This window comes from Rhyacophila brunnea, unplaced genomic scaffold, assembly GCF_057557595.1.
Source record: "Rhyacophila brunnea isolate RB1 unplaced genomic scaffold, BYU_Rbru_1.0 scaffold_13, whole genome shotgun sequence".
NCBI classification, from domain to species: Eukaryota; Metazoa; Arthropoda; class Insecta; order Trichoptera; family Rhyacophilidae; genus Rhyacophila; species Rhyacophila brunnea.
Window position 1 is genome coordinate 18,842,222 of NW_028232785.1, and position 23,891 is coordinate 18,866,112.

General features: G+C 35.0%; 1 protein-coding gene and 1 long non-coding RNA gene across 2 annotated transcripts; both read left to right on the forward strand.

Moving 5' to 3' along the window:
- Positions 1–2,961: 2,961 nt before the first annotated feature.
- Positions 2,962–10,902, forward strand: LOC147076784 (uncharacterized). Its single transcript, XR_015069707.1, has 3 exons — positions 2,962–3,195; positions 5,528–5,680; positions 8,048–10,902. It is a non-coding gene; the product is annotated as an uncharacterized LOC147076784 (long non-coding RNA).
- A 5,664-nt stretch (positions 10,903–16,566) lies between these two features.
- Positions 16,567–22,891, forward strand: LOC147076785 (uncharacterized). Its single transcript, XM_085941359.1, has 4 exons — positions 16,567–16,721; positions 16,949–17,080; positions 18,594–18,695; positions 20,662–22,891. Exons 1-4 carry the CDS (start codon positions 16,572–16,574, stop codon positions 21,730–21,732), a joined length of 1,455 nt encoding a protein of 484 aa, XP_085797485.1. The 5' UTR covers positions 16,567–16,571; the 3' UTR covers positions 21,733–22,891.
- Positions 22,892–23,891: the final 1,000 nt, after the last annotated feature.

The window sequence follows — 23,891 nt, forward strand, 5'->3', positions numbered from 1 at the left end:
ATGTAGGTATTAATACACTCCTAGGACGTTGGTCCTCTACTGACGTCCCTCTAGAATATTTGAACGGCCTAAACATGCCACCTGAATTCTTGAATGTAAATAATCTTAACACCACTGCACATGTATGTACTGAAACATGACTATATTCTAAAACATTAGAGCGAAAGGTTTAAAAGAATACTATTTTATGTAATAAAAATACTTAATGCAGTCATCAAATGTCTAAAAGAAATATAAAGGATAATAAGGCTTTAAAATTGAATAAATAGATTATCTACAACGTTAAGGTATGTCCAGGATCATGCTTTGAAAATAGAACAAAAGCTCCATTTTGACCTACGCTGAGCATGTCCCCCCTTAATCATTTTGTAAAATATAAACCGTTGGTAATTTGAATATAAACATGAAATTATTACATACAAAAGTATTTTTCAAATGAATAATAAAAATACAATTTTTAACGAATAATTTATTCAAACGGGGAAAACATTTAAGTGTTTACATTATTTCATTAATTTGAATATGATTAATGTACATAGGTATTTACATTATAATAGTGACGTCCCTAGACAAAATGCCGCCCCTAGGCAGTGCCAAAATGCTGCCACGTTTTTTATAAGTACAGTACTTTTTATCATCCTTTTATAACTCCAATATCTAAGAAATGTGTTGTATGGATACATTACTAACAAGATATATACCACTAAATCTAATTTAAATGTCATCTTTGATTCAATAGAAATTGTGAGTCTACAGTTTCAGATAGGTACCTACATTTAAAAATACAATTGACAACTTCCAAAACTCACGAGTGACTGGTAAATATATTTGGATAAATTTTAAATTAGGTATGCACGAGTCATTGTTGTTCACCAAGAACGTGACATCCAAAGACAACGGAAGTAAACTAGACGTCGCGAACCCGAGAAAAAAAATCTTGTTAAAATTTTATAGTACTTACCTAATTAATACATTTTGTTTCCAACCAGTGAGCTGATTTTTTTAATGTAAAGATATTTCCATTATTACTAAGTGTATGTAGCTATTTTTATGATTCTCCTCGATTTGCCGCCCTTTATGAAACTGCCGCCCCCAAGCGACGCTCAATCTGCCTACCCCCACGGGAAATGACTGCATTATGATGGCTTTTATGAAAATAAAGATTATATATGCAGAAATATGTAAGTAAAGACTCGATCTGAATCGACAAAAATCAATGTATGTGCTTACTTCATATTTTTAATCTTATAGCATTACTGTTGTCACCAATGGAGTTTGATTTTTTTGCTGTGCTCTAGGAGAAGTACTTACTTTTATTACCTAATGAAAATCTTAACTGCATTGCTCACATTCAGCTCAGGCAAACTCGTTATAAAATTATTGGCTGATAACCACACTATATGATAATAAGTCGATACATCATTGGCAACATTGTTGTAACACCACTACGACGACCAATGAAATATGGTTCCGAATGCTCTTTGAATTAATATAAAATATTTTAATAGTAAGGTAGTATTTTACACACCCGAATGGTCCCCATTTGGGGATGTCTCTGTGTATCTGGAGAGGCCCGAGTCGGTATCAAATCCAACAAATAGTAAGGGTTGATTGTGAAAATAATTAAATAATGTTAAATATCTTACCGGCAACATTGTCTGAATGCCGAATTTTTGACAGCAATGCAGTAAGCAGTGTTAACCTCGTTATCCGACAAAACCATAAATTGAAAAGAATTTGTATAAAAATGTAACCTTTAGAATACATGACCGTAAATATACCTTGCCGTTTCCAACACAATTCGGTTGTGTTATTTGTTCACCTCCAAGTCCCGAATCCAGACGAAAATCCATGCAACGAAGCAGTGACAGCATGTTTTCACTTTCGAAAATGGAGGGAAATGACAGTAGGTACTGAGTAAATACACAGTACCTAAATAAAATCTACCTATATGAATAATTTAGCTACCTATCCCAAGGAACATAGAATAATTAATGGGAACTGAAATACCACACGGGTGTGGTAGTAACAGACAACCGATCTTGAGTGTGGGAGAATATGGGATAAACGTGTCAAGAATACGTCATTCTAAGCATGTCTTCGTTCTGACAACTACTGCTTTCGGTTTATGCACTGACGTTCATTTCATATTGGTGTACCTAGGTACCTATTTGAAGGTAGGTAGCAACATAATATCAACGGTGATCTGACATAAATAATCAATTTTTCAGGGGGTACAAAAAACTGTTTTTGTCGGAATTAGTATTATTTTTATTTTTCAAGTGAAATGAATGAACGGGGTAGGGAAATTGTAATGTCATATAATAAAATAAATCATCCAGATAGTATTTCTCTTTAGATTCTAGACACCTCATAAATGAGTCGATGCAGATAAGATACACTATTTTCCGCGTCCAATTTGAGGACTTTAGGATTTTTTTGTAGAACAATAATATTTTTATTCGATCTATCACCAAATTTTATTCAAAATACACCAATAAACCAAAATTCGCCAAAACTGCAGATAGATATTATTGTCAGATCGACGTCGATAAACTATTGCACTGTTAAATGTGTTTTTAAAAAATGTAATAAGTATATTGGGGTACCTGTAGCCAATCTGAATTATATTTATTAATCTGTTCTGTGGTACCTACTACCTACGCATATAATAATAATATTATATATGTATGACAATAGGTATACAAAATGATTAGTAAGACCAGAAATTAATTGTAGTTCTGAGTTCATGTAGAAAAGTTGAATGAGATAGGTTTATTAAAATTTAATAAAACTGTTTTATTTTGACGTAGGAACCTAAGTCGTATATTTTTACGATATAATATTATGCAAAATAATGGCTCCAAATATTTATATTCAACAGAGATCAATTAAATATTACAGAATCAAGGACATCATTTTATTGCAATGCGATATCTGAGGAGAGTTTTCTCTATGGTCAACAGTTCGCCTGTCAACGCTGACAATTAACTTGTTACCCAACGGCACTCCGTGTCACATTTTTACTTTAAAAACCATAAAATGAGTGTAAAACGAGAAGAATATGAATTTGAAGATGATGCTAAAGACCAGCAATGGTTTGAAGTTCCAATATTGCATCCAAACAGTCCGAACGTGAACACGATATATAATATAAAGCAAGAAAACGCCGATGATGCAAGTTGCAATTTTGAGGTTGGTTTTTTTTACCTACTAATGCGTCATTGACATTGAGCTACTTTACGAGCTGCTAGTTGGCGAATTTACAATCTGCCTGTGAAGTCGCCCAGCGTCATCATTGAACAAGCTAATAAGCAGATTGTAAACAATGTACCGAGAAAAGTTGAAAGCCGGTTAACTTTACACGCTACACGCGGGCGTGTGGGCCTACTGCGTCTGCGTAGTAGCGACCTCCCGGTAAAAAACGAACTACGTTCTGTCAAAATAGTCGCTAGCTTGTTGGCTTCTCAGGGAATGGAAAGTTTTGTGTGTCATCATTACAATCGCAGTAGCTGTATCGCCTGCTTTTTAATTCGCCAACAAACAGCTCGTAAAATAGCTCAATGTAATTGACGCATTACAGCAGAAACACGTAGACATACATGAGTGTGGTTAAAAGTAATTAAAATCATTCGTCGAACGAACCCAATTTTTTTTGTCAAAACACACATTTGAAAAACACGCACTAATTCACGTTTTTAAATGAACAAACTCATTGTCGACTCAAGTAGAAAGCCGAAACTTTCACGACTGATCCTACCTTTTCCGCCCCTCCCGTTGTCTATGGATGACCTGTCATTGTTTTATAGAGTGCTCACACTGACGCGTCTGTCGTGTTCACTTGTCGGAGTATTCTTAGTTTCAGATCTCTTTCAGATTAACATTAGCTAGCATTGACTAACATTCATTATACCACTTTCTACAAATGTGTACATAACTTTTGAAAATCGATATTACCACCGGTTTTTGTGTGAAAGACTGGTCTGACTTTGACAGCTGATGAATAACAGGAATGTATATTATTTATAAATAACACTGATAGTCAATAATATATTTGATTTGAGATTTATAATTCCATTTGAAACGAAAAAGGGCGAATCAATATGTCAATCAATCTGCGATCTGATTTTGACAGCTGAACAGTGGACCACTCGTTATGCATCTGCAAAAAGATATGCTCAGACTTTATTAATCTAAAGATGGCGCAGACAAACTACAATGAAAATAATATACAATACCAGTGTATGCAATATAAAATCATAAGAGACCTACAAGGTACCTACCAATAATAGACACTATTCAATTCGAGCTTTCGATGGTAAAATTTAATAATGGCGGTCGCCGGAATTTATCATTTGACATCTTGTAAATGAAATCTAATACATTATATACGCGATCTACTGTAACACACACAGAACAGATAATAAATAGAATACCGATAGGCTATATTCAATATGCCGCATTGCTAAGCAGGATTTTGAATGTGTGAGTGTCCTACGAAAATGAACCACGCATTATGCACGTGCAATAGTGTGTGTACTATACCAACATTAAATGAACGTAAATGCATAAACCGAGAGCAGTTTTCAGTATTCGACGTAAAACGTATTCTAGACACGTGTGTAAGTTTAACGCGGATTCTTCCTTACTCGAGTCGGTTACCTGCTATCGCCTTACCCGTTGTGTATTTCAGTTCACATTATTTCTGAGTTCCCTGGTAACACAGAAACAAACGAATCGCCCCGCCGCTTGTATTGAGCTTTTAATTAATCGGTCTGGGTTTTTTTATTAGACTGTGTTAGGACAATGGAGCAAAATAATTTTTATAGGGAAATTCACATATTTTTCAATTCTTTTATTAAACGAATAAGACACGATTTAAGAATGTAACATTCTTCACATACTGCCGCCGGCCACTTTATACAGCTGTCATCGTGTTTAGTTTTTTTATGAAAAATTAATAAAGTGCCTAATAATATTTGTCTTGCTCATTATTGATGTAAAATAAAATAAGGTAGGTACGTTGAATTTGTTTTTACAACGAAAAATGTGAATTACGGGTCGTCTGAAGTATTTGTATGACACTATGAATTCTGGGTGTTTGGTAACTATAATAAAGCTACTTTTCGATTTGTTTTCGATTTGCAGTTGTTTTATAAATTCTTAAAATAGGGTCTGCTTAACTCATCCGGTGTACTTCCTTGTACCTATCTAATTTATATTTTTATATGTATACATTTCTACTGTTTAATAACTTATTATCATTCTATCTCTTTTTTATGTATTAGTGTTTTATACTCCTTTGTTTCTAAATTTCATGTTGTGAACGTCTTAAACTTGTAATTTGTAATGTCTACAATATGTTAAAAATAAATAAATTGAATTGACAATTGAATACATAATTATGATAAACCACCCTGCTGCCGATAGCGGCTGATAGCAGTATTGTGTATAGAATACATGCGCTGGATATGAATGTTCTATGACATTATGTACTCTTTCTTACAATAATGTATTGTTTTTTCAGAGCCCTCTAACGATCCTTGCAAATGTTAAATCCGAGATTGATGATCAGAAAGTTGATTTCAAGGACGGATATCTTGGAGACACAGTGCTGGAAATCAATTATGAATATCCACAACCTAGTTGCTCATATTCGGAAAGCAAGCCAGTGGATCAGGTACCGAACTAGCTGCATAATATTTAATTAGTTTTTAGTTATGTCTAAATCTGAGAGCATGGCCCTCACAAGGGAGAGGCTGACAGGGCTCTAGCCTGGGGGCCCAGCCTGGCGAGTTGACGAGCCAAGTTAGATATATACACATCAAAAAATTGCACTTATATTAAAAAAATGTCGCCTGCGGCGCTATTTTACTTGAAGCATTTTTTTTAAATTTTAATTATATGGTTGTGCGATGCAATTTTTGATTATTGTTTGTCAATATTCGATAACTCTATATTTCAAGTGGGTGTATTAATAATACAAATACCCTAATTTTTACCTCGAACACTATTTGGAATACACAACTGTTGATAGTCACACTGCCTTTAACTTAAGTGATAGGTAGGGGTGCCCGCTTCAGGATGTGGGGGCCATGTCTGAGAGTATATATGGTTCACTGTTGTGTTCTTGCAATATTGTATGGATTCAAGTGCGCACGCAAATACATGGCTTGGGATGTTCCGGGTAGGCGGGTTAAGAAAATCTAGCGGATGCTACTGAAATTTACGCCTACCGGAGTACCGCAGTTTCCCATGTACATTCTAGATATCCAGACAAAACAGACCTATTATGACATATATTTAATATAAAAAAGAGCTTATTGTACAAACTATATCACCTGTATCACTTTATGTATTCAGACGTTTAATTATGTAAATAAGTTAACCGTATGAACTGTCAAAAAGTACTACAGCGCCTCTCTTGACTGCGTTAACTTGTAGAGCGAGACAGAGAACGTCAATTTCACATACTAAGTATTGAGATACAAGATCCGACTGTTTTGAAATATGATTACGTTAATTTATAGTTCCCCGCGAGCTGTCAAATATCGAATGGCTAGTAGCAGCTAGTAGTAACTTAATATTAGTTTTACTGCATTTACATTTTGTGCTGAGATCGCAATGGCATGACTAATAAAATTGTTGGTTATGTTGATATCTCTGACGTGCCAATATAAAATTCTTGTGTCCAGCGTACTCGCTTGGATTCGGTCGTAACGGCCAGCACAAACATACCTAGCCGTATTTGACCTTCATGTCTACCAACCTAAATTTTCACCGTCTTACGAATTTGAGACAGCCACCGCTGCTTTGTGTATGGAATGCTTTCCGTGTTAATTTAAACCAATGAAAATAATGAAAACGTGCTAAAATGATAACTGTAAAAAATAAACCCGCTGGCCTGCAGGTTTCACGGGTGTCCGCCTACGCGTTACTGCAAGCTGTAGTATAGTACATATAGTAGTATCCCCTTCCATTAGTTCTGGTATAAATGTGTAGTTAATAAGCCTTAGCTGAGACTTTAATATATATATACCTATATATATATATATGTTACGCCGAATGTGCGAAATTGACTTTCACATGAAATGTGCAAAATTTTGCCTAAATCATGAAAAATGCAAGCCCGTTGGCTTATTCATGAATTAGGCAAAATATCTGCCAAGTGCATGAATTCGGCAGTAATTTTTCTGCCTAGTTCATGAATTAGGCAAATTAGCGCTACGGTGGTGTTTTTTGCAACTAATCAAACTAACCAAATGTGTCAAATGTCATATACCAATCAATAACTACAATGACGTTTATATCCATTTACTATGCACAAAAAAAATCTAGAACTTTACTATAATATGATAACGGAAGAATTTTATTCGAAGGTATTTTCGCGATTTGATTTGTGCTTGGGTCTCATGCAATGTTCGATTGTTTGTTTGTGATAGTATGATTTGATAGTTTGTTGACACTTGTTAGCTAACCTCAAAATGGACATTCAGTTGAATTCAGAATTAAAAGACCTAACCTAACCTAATAATAATAATATGTCCATCATTATGTCCATAATTATGTCCTTATTATGTCCAATTATAACTAATAAACCCAGGCGGCTCTCGTGGTGCAGTGGGTAAGGCGCTGGCCTTCCACCCGAGAGTTCTGGGTTCGATTCCCGGTCATGACAAAAAAACATTTATGTGTTTTTCTCAAAGCCTGGGTATTTGTGATTGTTCAAAATTACTAACAACCACCTTGTACGAAAAAGCAAGGGCATGGTTATTAATAATTCTAAAAAATAAAAAAAAACCCATCCGTATTAAATTTACTTTTTCTACTGTCATGTTGACAGTTTAAGAATTCCATACCCTGGCAAATTCACGCACTCGGCAGATAATTTACCTAATTCGTGAATATGGCAACGGGCTTGACTATTACATGAATTAGGCAAAATTTTGCCCATTTCATGTAATAGTCAATTTCGCACATTCGGCGTAACATATATATATATATTTATATATTAACCAAGTATTCATTATTGTTTGTTTGCTTTTAGATTATCAGTACAGACACTGTGATGGAGAATGTCCCGAATCTCAAGTCGGCAAGGATTATGACAGAAGAACACGCCTATGGTGAAGATCTGCAGATTAGGGTGAAAGACATTAAAGAAGAAGAAGATGATAGTCATCCAATAAATATAAATGACACATGTCATACTGGTAATCCAGACGTTTATCAATCTTTAGATAAATCTCTCATCAGTAAAAAACATTTTATGTGCTGTATTTGCTCTAATTCTTTTGTGTCATTAGATATACTGAAGCTTCATAAAGAATTCGATCATAAATTACCTGCGAAAACGAATAATACAAATGTTGAGCCATTAAAATGTAAAGACTGTAATTACTCGTGCACACAATCTTCTCGGATGAAATTACACAAAATGACACATTCAGGTGAAAAACCAATTAAATGTGACGAATGCGATTTTGCCTGCATTCAAACAGGCAGTATGAGAGTACACAAAATGACTCATTCTGGTGAAAGGCCATTTAAATGTGGCGAATGTACTTTTTCATGTACAACATCTGGCAATATGAAATCACACAAAATGACCCATTCTGGCGAAAAACCTTATAAATGCGACGAGTGCAATTACTCGTGTACTGAATCTAGTAGAATGAAAAAACATAAAATGACGCATTCCGGTGAAAAGCCATTTAAATGTGCCGAGTGTAGTTTCAGTTGTATAGATTCTGGTCATATGAAAAGACATAAAATGAGTCATTCTGGTGAAAAGCCATTTAACTGTGATGTATGCAATTATTCATGCACACAGTCTTACAAGATGAAAAGGCATAAATTGACGCATTCTGGTGAAAAGCCGTTTCAATGTGACGAGTGTAATTTTTCTTGTGCTCGATCGGATAATATAAAAATACACAAAATGTCTCATTTTAGTAAAAAAAACCATTTAAATGTGTAGACTACATTTTTTTCACACATGAACAAATAACATAATAATATGTCATAACTTTCCTGACGTAACATACCATAGAAAGAAAATCCTTTTTTTGTAATTTTTTTCTATCTAATTGGATAGTAAAGGGACGTAAAATATTTGTCTTTAAATAAAAACAGAATGCAGTCCCATAAAATTCTATGATTTCAGTGCGAAGTGTTGTGTAAATCAGTGCGATCTGCTAGATTTTCTAAACTCCATCCTCAAACGCTATGGCTATTTTTTTAAAATGACCCCTCAAACCATATTGCGTGTGCGCCTGCCTTATATATGTTTGCAAAAATTACAAATGAAATGATCCAATCTTATTCAAAGTTCCAGCATAACCCTGGACATTCCTTAAACGTTGTAGATAATCTATTCATATAATTTTGAAGCCTTATTATCCTTTATATTTATTTTAAACATTTGATGAATGCATAAAGTATTTTTATTACATAAAATAGTATTCTTTTAAACCTCTCGCTCTAATGTTTAAAAATATAGTCATATTTCAGTACGTCCATGTATTGGTATTAAGATTTTTTAGATTTCTTAATTTTTAAACGCATTTACAAACCATTAGTAAAATTAATGTTAAAACATTATTCGTAGGATGTTTATCATATTTTAATGGTCAAAGGCAGCTTATAATCAGTATCTTTAGAATTATCTTCAAATTTGTTAATCGTACCCATTTTTTGAATAATAAAATGCCTAATTCTTGACAAATTTGGGATCACAAAGATTATGATTTATCGTAAATATGTCACTATATATAATGGTAACACTAATTTTACTAATGGTTTTGTAAATGTGTTTAAAAATTAATAAATCCAAAATATCTTGCAAATGGATGTACTGAAATATGACTATATTCTATAACATTAGAGCGAGAGGTTTAAAAGAATACTATTTTATATAATAAAAATACTTTATGCAGTCATCAAATGTTTAAAATAAATATTAAGGATAATAAGGCTTCAAAATTATATTAATAGATTATCTACAAAGTTTAAGGAATGTCCAGGGTTATGCTCTGAAAATACCATAAAAGCTCCATTTTGACCTACGCTGAGCATGTGGGCCCTTAAGTACGTATTTATTTACTGGACATAACATTAATTAGTAATTAATTATGTATAATATTTTAATTGTGTGTTTGTAGTGTTTTAAATTATAAGGAATGAATTTTAGACGCGACTTTTAATACAAGCAACTTTTTTCGTACCATTCCATGTTTATTTAATAACTGGACCGGTTTTGTCCGCCCCATAGAGACATTTTCAACTGACGCCTTTTCCCTTTTCTGAATTTTTAAATTCGTAATACAATATTCTTCTTCCACCCTGTCACGTCCCAACATTGGGGCATAGGGCAAGCACAAGTTGGCGCCACTTCCCTCGGTCCATCGCCAAGTCCTGCGTCTCCCGCTATGTCAGACCTGCAGCACGTAGGTCGCTTTTGTAGCACCACTGCAGGGTGAGGGAGGGCCGGCCACGGCGGCGGAACCCTTGAGGCTATGCCACAAGGGTACGAAGTGCCGCACTCTTTGGCGGCATCCGGAATACGTGTCCCAGCCACGTAAATCGTCTCTACGTGATAACTTCAATCACCGAAGGCTGCTGTGGCTGCTCACGAACTCGGGTGTTTGTAACGCGGTCGTACCAATGTACCCCTAAGATTCGGCGGAGACATAATTTGTATAAGTAATACAATATACTTACCTATATCTTATATTAAGCTCTTGTGTAAGAATTGTTTTTTTTTCCTATATATGTCACACACATATTATGCTATCTAGATAACTATATTCAGAATTGGATAAGTCTAAAATTGCTATTTTGTATCATCACATATTTTTTTCTGTATGAAATTATAAAAAATATTTTCAATTAAATATTGCCAATTGATTAACAATGTATTCTATTATTTACTGCTATCCATATGAATTTATATAATAAATACAAATATCAATATTTAATTCCTTCTATGCCTGCTTTATCATAAAGGTGATTATTATTTAGAGGTTTCAATAATAATTGTTATTTACTAGACCAGTCCTAGCAAGTCAGATGCCTGATTGGAGTATGCATGACCCCTCCAAGGTTGGGGGGGTGACAGGGCCTCAGCCTGGAGGCCCAGCGAGGCGAGTCGAATAGTAAAAAAATATTGATTATTGTGTATTGTTAGCATGGCCCCCACATCTTGAAGCGGGCCCCCAGACCAGAATCTTGGGTGGGCCCCCTACCTATCGCTATAGTTATAGGCAGTCTGATGCTCTCCAGTATTGTTTTTCAAATGGTGTTCGAGTTCAAATAAAATTCAGTGTATTATAGCGAATTTTTAACACATCGAATTATGGATGATGTTTTCGAGTATCACTCAACACGTCACAGCAACCATATATTTTTAAATGGTAATAACTGCGAAGTAAAACAGGTTTTAGAACAATTAATTTAAGATGTGATTTTATCTGGTCGACCCGTCACGCCGCCCCCCCCCCCTGCGCCCGGGTCCCTAGGCTAGAGCCCTGTCAGCATGATTGTTAGGTACTTGATATCTCCATAATTCAAGTGATTGTATGAAAAATATATAACATCAATAAAAGATATACTAAATACACCTAATTTTACCTCGAATACTATTTGGAATCTAAAGCAGAGTGCCACAATGTCTTAACACGTAGCAATAGGTAGTGGGGTTGCCAAAACCCTGGTCTGAGGGCCCGTTTCATGGTGTGGTGGCCATTGTAAAGTGTGCATGAGTCTCTTAGGTAGTATATTATTTTTTCCTTCTCAAACAGTTGACGGGTTAGAAGTCTCTTCATAGTATAAAAGCCTCTTTAAAGTATATTAATAATTTAAATGAATTTTATAACTAGGTATATACTAGCCGCATTCACTCTTGAGAATTAGACCATTTCCACGACAACTACTCTCAAACAGTGGTGATCATAAGTAAACGTATATTTGTGGCGCTGACAAGTTTGGAGGCACCCTTGTGAAAAATATACTTATGTCGCGAGACTAATACTACAAGGTTCTAAGTGTTCGTCCTTGAAAAAACAAACTCAACAATGAAGTAGTATTCTAAGCTGCCACATTGTTACTTTTGTTTCGTCAAGGACAAACACTTAGAACCTTGTAGTTCTCCACTCGCGATGTAGTAAACCACCATTACAACTTGTATTGCAATGAGTTGTGCAACACAAATAAATACCTACCCCTCCAAACCATCACGCACCGCACCGAACTTGATCTTAATCGAAGGTTTCACGAGGAGATTTGGTGTGAAGCATCAGCAGTTTTTACGCCAGGTCTCAGGAGCAGATACACAAGACTGACGTCCCCAAACTCTAAAGTGAGCTTTGATTGAGTTTACTGATTACCGTAAGTTAATAAAATTGCCATGAAACAAATGAATTTATTGGTAGGTAGGATATTATACAACACAAAAATCAAAGCTGAAAGAATACGGACAAACAAAATCTATGTGAATAAGTTTTCACGTCTTTTTATATGCTTATTATGTTGACGTTTGTGGCGACCAGGTCGGACGGGTCCAATGGGCTCGACAGCTGAGGTTGTACAATACAACAATAATAATTAATAGTTATGCTTTCATATGCTGGGATTGTTTTTTATTGTTAACTGATAATCGTTCGATTCTCTCTAATAGCTAATAATAAATCGACCGTATTGTTTGCTTTAAGGTATGTAAACTGCCACTGCTGTCAAAAGATTTTATATTTTAGTGTCCATTCTTTTATTTTTCGCCATAGAGGTATTAAATAAAGGGAGGGGAAAGGAATCGGCTATACAACTGAATGAAGCAGGCCAACAATGACCAACAACTAACGAGAAATAGCGACACGATAAAAAAAAGGCAGGGCATCACGGAGGATTTACTTTGGTTATTACTAATGACATTATTAATGGACAACGCACTCAATACAGTAGTTAGCAAGTAAATTCGCGCATACGACATTCGCACATGTATAGGTAGACGTCACGCAATTTCCATTATGCGAATCACGCATCGGGAATTTATAGCAATATCACCTTTATTGCAATGGCGTTAGAGCAGTGCTTCTAGTGTCAATGATCATTTGATCGAATCCGTTCGAACCGAACCATTCGGCAGACCCGACAAAATTCATCGGGAATTTATAGCAATATCACCTTTATTGTAATGGCGTTAGAACAGATTATGCCATTTGGCAGACCCGTCAAAAAAGTGAGTGTCATTTTTTTTCCCAGATGCTTCGTCCATATTGATGTCATTGGTTATTACATATAAGTACCTTTATAATATAATGTTAACGTGGAAATTTTGCCGCAAATTGATTACCAGCCTGCCTCACCATACCTTTTCATCATACTTGCCTGCTTCACCATACTTTCATATAACCTGCCGCCCCTAGTTTTCCGCCCTTTTGTGCGAAAATTGCCCCTCTCTTATATTCTAATACCTGTGTTGGGTTTTGCAAGTTATTAGACGCAACCAGGAGCAACAATGACTTCAATTTTTGGGACAATCCCAACTAAATAAACGATCATACATTTTTAATTAGTTAAACAATTATTGTAAATGTGATGTGTGCTCTAAGACCCGTTTCAGACGGGACACAAGTGTCGCGCTCGTATATAATTTAGGAGGCCTTTGTATTCAAATAAAGGGGCCATTGTATCATGTTTATGAACGCCCCAGAGCTAATGAGTCAACGCATAATTTCGCGTTATAAATTGGAACATAAAAGTGGCTTCGGTAATAAAAACAAGTGTATCGGCGGCTTGAGAATGTAGCGGCAAAAGTGTACCGGGGACGCGTTGCCTCATTAGCTCTAGGGCGTTCATATACATAATACAAAGGCCCCTTTCTTCGAATACAAACGCCTCCTATATTATATCGTAGAAACTAGGCTAAAAAATCACTTAGGTATAACCTCAGAGTAATCATATTACAAAGAGAGTGTGTTTTTTTCAGCTATAATTCTTTGAAGCCGCGATTCTTGCGAATAACTCACAGTAGAACCACAATTTTATTAATATTAACTTAACAAAGCGTTATACTTACCATCATGTAGCTTCTCAGTACAGCTACCAAATTTAAACACAACATAGTTTACATTATTTTCTACTAAATTAACTAAAAATAATAATTTACAAGTAACTTAAGGCATAAAGCCCACCAAAAAAGCGCTCGACGCGCTCACTACTGAGTAGGCCCCCTCCCACCCGCGCATTACCCTTCACCTATGTAATAAGGGACTCAAGCAGCACAAAATAATTATTATTATCAGCGTCTCTCATAACAGTCATAACAAAGCAATAAAAATATTATTAAATTTCTCGGAGCTTGTAATTAAAATCGGACACGCAATAAAATTAAACAATGAGTTCTCTGTTATTAAATGATGCCTTTTCGCCCGTCGATCGACGACGCTTCCAGAGCGTGATTTTGCTCGCCGCGTTCAATGAATGGACTGCATTGTATTTTCGTTCATTCGTATCGCCGAGAAGCCAAAAAACGATGACTCATAGGGCGGGTGCGCATAATGCGTCGTCAAAACCAGTGGGCGCTGGCGTATTTGATTACGTTGTATTTTCGTTGATTTACGCGCCACTTGTGAAATTTTGCGCGAGAGCCACACTTGCTGCGTTAAGTGGGTTTTACGCCTTATATTTAAAACAAAAAACAATAAATTTCAGCAATATGTGCTCGCAGTTTTTGAAGGATTGGAGTCATTCAAACAAATTTTTTTTAACAGCGACGTGTACAAAAATTTTTTACTTCAGCCGTAGAAAATTCTATCTTACTCTAACGCATATTGCGGATAATAAGCGTTCCTAACGCTTCCTCACTCGCACTTATGGTTCGTTTTTGTTCTGGCCTTGCTCGTAAAAAATATTTTATTGTATAGGTATAAATCGAATATTTTCATCTCGGGAAAAGTGATCGCCGATGCTGTAAACAAAATATCTATATTCGATCGTTCCGGATGAACAGTATCGAAGTATTGATTCAATACAGGTTTACAGTCAGCGTTGCCATGTCTACAGCGACGTCCCTTAACTAAATGCCGCCCTAGGCAGCACCAAAATGCCACCCCATTTTTATACAGTATTTTTTTATCATCCTTTAATGACGCCAAAATCGAAGAAATGTGTTCTATGGCTCCATTACGAACAAAATATATACTTACCACAATATCTAATTTAAATGTCATCTCCACTTCAATAGACAATAGTCCACGGTTTCAGATAGGTACATTTAAAAATACACCTGACAACTTTCAAAACTCGCGAATAACTGACAAAAATATTTGGATAAATTAATTAGGTACCTAAGTACCTATTTACCTACCTATAATTCAAATATAATTCACAAATATGCACGTGTCATTACTGGTCATCAAAGACATGACGTCCAAAGACAATGGAAGTAAACTAGACATCGCGAACTCGACAAAAAAATTACAGTGCTGTGGAACCTTTTATCTAAATTAATACATTTTGTTTCCAACCGGTGAACTGATTTTTTAATAGAAAGATATTTCTGTTATTACTAAGTTTAGGTACCTATTCCTATATATATCTAATGATTCTCCTCGCTTTGCCAACCTTCGAAAAACTGCCGCCCCCAAGCGACGCTCAATCTGTCTGCCCCCATGGGACGTCACTGCATGTCTACTGAAATTTCAGTACCTTGATCTATTGATATTTTTTGCCAATATGCCCACTGAATTTTTGATCTTTTTTCGAAATTCAAGAAATCTACTGATATTTTGCGTTTTCCCATTGTTGTAAGGATGATTATTTTAAAAATAAACATGAAAAATGATTGACGCTTCGAAATTGACAAAAAGCATTGTAACACTACTCGAGAGTGCCATTTTACCCATTGTCATCATCATTGCTTATAATAAAATAATGTTATTTATTAAGTATTGTTTTACATATAGCAATATAGGTACTAATATTTTAGACTTGGCAACAGTGTTGCCAACCGTACTATAGTTATAGTATTTTGTAATATAATTTTCGTCTGCGTACTATGTACGATATAAAACAGGTATAGTACGCCCGAAATTCCATAATTTTGAATATCGGAAAAAATAGCTAAAAAGTACTAAAATTTCGACATTTCCGTACCTACTATAAATTGGTGCAAAGTACATACTATAATTTCGCAATATAAGAACATTTTGGAGAACCTGGTAAAAAAATCCTCGAAAGACATAAAAAATCCATTGGCTGGTTTAAAATGAAATTTCTTGAATTCTTCGGTAAGCATTTTTGGTCGGAAGAGATACCTAAATAAAAAGCGGTCTCGGAGTTTCTCAAATTCTCATTTTTTTTTCTGAGAAACAAAAAACGTATACATTTACAGCAGATAACAGCGCTTACTATATTTTTTCACCAAATGCTATAATTTTGAGGCTCTGTACTATAATTCCACTCTGAAAAGATGGCAATACTGCTGCTTAGCAACACTGCTTAGCAACACTGTTTCATCAATACGTATTAATTTTTCACGGCTCTAGTGACGATCCATACGGCCGAGTTTTAAAATGGATGTGAAAACGGAGCCAGACGATAATTACGAGGAAAAATCTAATATTGATTATCATTTTCACACAGGGAACAGTGTCCATGATAAAATGCGCACAGATACGCCATATATAAAACAGGAAAATGAATTCACAACTCGACAATACGAAGTAGGGTTATGTTTTATGACATTAATAATTTAGTTTGATGTTTCACTCCGTCAATTGGACGAAACTTTCATTAAATGGTGCTCAATTGAAAATATAAGCTGTAGAATTTAATGGTTTATTACCCCAAACAGTCGTCTTTCACATCATATGTAGTATTTTAATATTATATCGTTTAATCTATACATGTAGGTAATAATTGTGCAATCATTGTTTTCTTTCTTTTGTAGGTTACAGTTGAACCTAGTGTCCATATTAAGAAAGAAATCGACGATCCTTGTGAGGGCAGCGACCATTATGCTATACCCTTTAATACAAATGAAAATTTGAGTGAACACTCCGCCATTGGCTGCAACCGTGAAGTGAGTATTTAATAAACTATTTCTTATTGTAATCAAACCAGTGCCATCTTTAGATTAATGTTTCGACTTGAGTCAGCAATGATTCAACATATAATTCACCATTGTTTTCTTTGCCAGTCAAATTTTACTAGTTGGACATTTGCAGTGGCGCACTCGGGATTTAATATTGGAGGGGCCCAAGGAGGAGAATGTAAATTACTCCCATAGGCTCTTTTTCTTCTTCATATAATTATTTTTACATATTTTACAATACACGGCGGCATATTTGTACCTACAGTTTCTCCTAGTTTTTATTAAATTAGAGGCATAGTGGCGGTGATCGTTGAGAGTGTCATCAGTGACTGGCGGATTGGAAGTGACTAACAGCGACCATGCTGGACATGTGCGCCTAGTATGCTAAAACATTACTCAAATAATATCGGCTGTGCTACCCGCTTGGTCTAGAGAGCTACAATATTTATGCCGAATTCCACTGAAAAAAAATGTTCTTTTGATATACACCACTACCGACTGTAGTGGGTATAGTCGTTCTTTTCGCCGAATGTTTATCGTCGATTTTTAGTTTTTTAACCCAATGCTTACGGGCCGCACAAAATTGTGTTTTTGCTAATTACTTTTCAAATGCAAATTAACACGTTAATTACAAAATTATATTGAGGTTCCAAAATATTAATTGAAAATGGACAAAAAAAGTATTATTGCATTTAACTTATACACAACCTACTCAACACAACACAGCTTAATTTCTCGTTTATCAGTCTTTTGTGTATTGCACTCGGTGTACCTACACCATGGCCCCCACATTCTGAAACGGGCCCTCAGGCTAGGATATTTGGTGGGCCCCCTACCTACCGCTAAGATTAAAGGCAGTGTGAAACACTACATTACCGTTTTTTAAATTGTGTTTTAGTTCAAATTAAGGGTACTTATACAGTGAATTATTGGCGATTTTTAATACATCCACTTTAATAATGGAGCTAATGGAGTATCGACACATAATAATCAGAAAATATTATGTTGCACAATTATATAATTTAAAATGTAGATGGTGACGAAATATATAAGCCCCGCAGGCGACTTTTTTTTACATTTAAAGCTCATTTATTATGTGTGTTTATCTCACTTATCTGGTCAACCCTACACGCCGGGCCTCCAGGTTAAAGCCCTGTCAGCCCTCCCCAGCCATGACGTACACCACTCCGGAATTCGGTTGGACACCGAAAATTTTTAGACAGTTCCATTAGTTTTAGTGTTTTTGTTCGAAATTTTTGTGTTAGAAATTAAAATCTAACAATTTTGTCTAAAAACAATGCTGGAGAATTACAAATCATTTTTTTATCGTGTTTTTATTTGTCTAAGCCCAAGGTATAGTTTATTGGCTTTCAATTTCAATGTTTAAAATCATTCTGATAATTTTCATGTTTGGGGGGTGCTAGGGCCCCTTGCCCCCCACCTGGGTGCCTTGTCGGCCAGATATTTTTGGAATAAAATAAATCTGAATTTTTTTTTTCAGAAACCTGACCTGATGAATATAAAGTCTGAGCCTGATTTTCTATTAAATTATGAAGGTCCGGAACCTGGATGTTCATATACAGAATGTAGTCCACTTAGTCAGGTAGGTTTCTCTGATTTCTGTTAATTCTATTAATAGTTTTGTAGAGGGGTTAATATCGGAGGGGTTGTTTCGTATAATATACCTAATTAAAATTATTAGAAAACAATCACGTTCGGTGGAATTAGATGTACTTCATATTAAACGTAATTATAACAAATAATTTGCGTGAATTATGGATTGGTCGATAGCTTTGACGCGAACGTATTTACATGAAAGATGAAAGATTTAAGTTCGACTCCCACTCGGTTAAACTTTGAAATTCTAATAAATGTATAATTCAGCAGTTTTTGGAAATTGTGTTTTATTCTATAATAAAGAATCTAACATTCTTAAACCATAAGTATATACAGTATTGGATAAAAAAAAAATTCATTATTCATAAGTTCAGGAACGCCGATTAAGCTTTGAAAACTGTTCCTAATGTTACATTCTGCTTCTTCTTTCTGGCACTATAGCCCTATTCTTGGTAGATTTGACCTGTGTGTCCCTGATAACTATATTATACGTCGGGAGCATCGGTTGTTTGTCCTCCCAAGGTGCAGAAATAACCTGCAATTGGTGATTCCAATTGGGAGAGCAATAACTCTGTTCAACCAAATCGCTTCGGATGTTGATTTATTCCACCTACGTGAAAATGAGTATTGGCTTTGTTTTAGTTTTTTTTAAATAGCTCATTGGCTGCGCTTCCATATTCTATAATTTTTTACTTATTTACTTTTTATACTTACTGTTTTTCTTATACTGCATATATTTATTTCTTCTTTACACTGTTTGATTACCATTTATTTGCTCTTAAATGTCATTTTGTGAACGTCTTGAATTTATAATGTTCACTGTATGTAAAAATAGAATTAAATTTGAATAAGGTACATGGCCTCCTCCAGCATTTGCTTACATACAAGTCTGTTTCCCGTTTAGAATGCCTAATGTCTTTAAATGCAACTCGACGCTTTCCATCCATCTTCTACCTTCTAGTTCGACCAAGTCTTCGTTCACTTTCTGGCTTCCGGAATGTCGGTTTTTTCATCATGCGTGACTTGTCCATCCTGTGTGTATTTCCCAGCCACCAATAGACTGTGCGATGTGCAGGTCCCCGTACATAGCATACAACTCGCAATTGTAGCTTCTGCCCACCCCAACTGTGTGCCATTGATGGGTCCAAAGATACCACGCAGCACGCTACCCTCAAATGAGCCAAACACACAACAGGTCTCCGTGTTTTACATGAGAACTGGTCTTATTAGTGTTTTGTAGAAAATGCATTTTACTTGTTGTTTCAATACTTTGGACAATTAGCACCGTCATTAGATCGAAGCTACATTTTGTTACTTGGCACAATTCTTTTTTACAACGTTTTTCTTAGCTCGTATTCTTATTTGCCCAGCAGTTCTTTGTCCAGTACAAATCTTGCAATCGATTTTTAGCTAACTTCCCGACTAGCTAGACATTTGAAACTTTTAGGATATATCGGAACACGATGCCAATGCATTTTTAATACTATTTGCCATCTTTAAGTAGAATTAAGTAGAATTCATTTTCAATTAATTCTGTTTTGTATGAAAATTTATTTCGACACCATTATTGTTTGCTAGGGTTCTGGGGTCATAGCAACTAAATTATTAATATATACATGCGTTAATATAGAAATCAATATGACATTACAGTATTATTTCTATCAAGTACATTTTTTTTGATCGTTTAAGTTAGTCAAATCAAGTTTATATGATTCAACAGAAAATTTAAAAATGTTGTAAATAAAAAATTCTTTTTATCTTGTAATTATTTGAATTAAGATTTATAGGCCACTCTCGCTGTTAATGAAGGACATCTACACGAAATTCTTTATCCACTAAAAAGCGTTGTTGTGTTATGTTAATATTTTCTCATATGGACTTATGTACATCCACAGCACTTCTCTAAATTATCTTTGATTACAGCGCTAACTATAATGTCGTATCCTTTTCAGAAGACTCCGCTAATCTCGAACTATGAGCAAGAAACCGACTCTAATGACATTCAACATCATTCATCGAATTTGAAACAATCTATATTATCCACTAAAATCAAGATCGAAACGGAATTGCCTCAATATCCGCAAAGATCACCCGATAAGCAGGAGAGTTACGCCACGTCGTCAAATAATGAAACACAGATTTACGAACATGTTATTACAAAGGTTATAACACCTATCTCCAAAAAAGAGGTCTGTCTGAAATTTAATAAAGTAGCATTTTATGAAAAGAATTTAGTATGTGACGTGTGCTTTAGCGTTTTCTCTTCTGATGACATTCTTAAGAACCACAAAATAACACACGACATTTCTTCTAAAAATAAATGTGTCTTAAAACGTTTCTTATGTGATGAATGCAACTTTAAAACGACATCTCCCTCTCGATTGAACACACATAAATTGATTCATGGAGATGAGAAACCGTTTATGTGCAATCAATGCGATTACAAATGTAAAAGAGCCACTCATTTGCAGAGACATGAATTGACTCATAGAGATGAGAAACCGTTTATGTGCGATCAATGCGATTACAAATGTAAAAGAGACAGTCATTTGAAGAGACATAAATTGGTACATAGTGGAGAAAACCCTTACACATGTAATGTATGTGGTTTGAAATGCACACAATTGTGTAACTTAAAGACCCATCAAATTATTCACACTGGAGACTATCCGTTTGGGTGCAATTTGTGTGATTACAAGTGTAAAACGGCTAGTGACTTAAGGAGACATCAACTGTTTCACAGTAGCGAAAAACCATTTGAGTGTGGAATTTGTGATTACAAATGTAAAGTCGCCAGTAGCTTGAAGAGACACACGATGATCCACACTGGATTTACCCCATTTGAATGTAATTCATGTGATTACAAATGTAAACGATTAAGTCAATTGAATACACATAAATTGCTTCACAGCGGTGAACTTCCTTTCACGTGTGATTTATGTGAGTACAAATGTAAGGAATCGTGTAACCTAAAAAAACATAAAATGATCCATAGTGGTGAAAACACGTTTCAATGCGACTAATTCGATCACAAATTTAGACAATCTACTAACTTAAAGTTACATGAAATGGTTCATAGTGGAGAAAATCCTTTCAAATGCACATTTTGTGATTACAAATGTAAGAAATCCTGTAGATTGGTGACACATACAATGCTTCATAGTGGAGAAAAATCATCTATGTGAACTCTGCCTTTGCTGCCGTTTAACTGGATTATATGGACATCACCCGATGCCACCAACAATACCTGTCGCTCGGAAGCTCCTCCGTATATACTATATAGGTAATAATCTTTCCATCCTTCCAGGATGCCGGAACCTGGTTGACCGAGCCAGGTTCACAAGCGTTAGTGATTCATTTGGTAGCTTAATCGTTCCGTGTAGTTACTATTTAAAGTCGACGATTGCTCATGACGATCGTTGAATCTGGTTGGGTCTGTTGGTAGGTTTGCCTTTACAACTTAAACGTTAAAGAAAAGACAAGGGCAAAGGCTATACTTTTTTTAAATGTGCTTGAAGGGGCTTCTAAGCGTCTCGTGGATGGCCAAACATACCAACAACTCCATAACCGTTGAACTCCAGATTCGATACCGATTTGCTTTCACTGGACACCTTTTGATCATATAGCCAACATAAAATATGACAACATGAAAAAACTTGTGATATTGTGTCGTTGAGGGCGAAGAAAAGATTCCTCCAGATGAAAGAACTAAATCAAGAGTTCCACAGTTTCACGTTGATGAAAGACCTACGTGCCGCGAAATGTCGAGAGGGACGGCGCCATGCTGTGGAAATGGCTGTCACGTGGCTAAATCGTCAAGACTTTCCGAAGAAAGAGAGATAAATAACTTAGGATTACGCACAAAGGAATAATATTAATAATAATGCTTAAATTTATGTAACTTATTAATGTAATTTCGTACTATTTAGGGGAAAGGGTTGTACCTTGTGGGACACTTGCTCTAGAAATTAAACCACTATAGCGGTGACAGTAGGCATTTGGTACATATTATATTGACATCTACGCATATTGCGGATAATAAGCATTCCTAATGCTTCCTCACTCGCACTTATGGATACCTACTGAATTTTTGAACTTTTTTCGAAATTCAAGAAATCTACTGATATTTTGTGTTTTTTCCGTATTTGTAATTTAACTGATGATTATTAAATAATACACATGAAAAATGAATAACGCACGCCTTTTTTATTTATGATTCTTCCAAATTGACAAAAAAGCAATGTAACAATACTCAAGAGTGCCATTTTACCCATTGACATCATCATTGTTTATAATAAAATAGTGTTATTTATTAGGTAATCTTTTACATAATATAACATATCAACAAATACAATTTAACGAGGTTAAAGAATAATAATAACAATATGTAATTAACTATTTCTTTTATTCAACGAATAATTCACAAGATTTAAGAATATATCATTCTGATTATTGAACATATATAATTTAGAAAAACACTTTCTGAGAGCATATATTGTAACCAATAGAAAAAATCTTTTTTGAAAAAAAGTAAACCAACCCGACGGGGAATCGAACTCAGAAAGTGTTTTTCTAAATTATATAATATGTTCAATAATCAGAATGATATATTCTTAAATCTTGTGAATTATTCGTTGAATAAAAGAAATAGTTAATTATAAATTATTAGCAAGTGCAAGTAGTTACATCTAAAAAATATTGGAGAAATTCCACGACGTCGGTTAGTAATCAAAGTAATAAGTAAATAGTTACCTACTTTGATTTAAGAAACAAAAATCGATTGCCAAAGTAGCTTGATTTGGAAGAGCACTGATGAGTAGGTATTAAAATTGACCAATAGTTAAAATTTGTCGCTATTAGTATGTCAGCTCCTAGCATAATGGTAATGCAGCGGATAAGGGCGTAAACCTGGGAGATACGGAGTTCGATTCCCCGTCGGGTTGGCTTACTTTTTTTCAAAAAAGATTTTTTCTATTGGTTATAATAATATAATATGCTCTCAGAAAGTATTTTTCTAAATTATATATGTTCAATAACAATAGGCATTATTCAAAGGTTTACAAAGGGCTCATGTCTAGTGAATAGTTTCATTATTATTATTTTTCATAATAATTATTATACGAGCATAATAATATTATGAAGTGCATGAAAGTCATAATCTCCACAATGTGAGTTCCCTCTA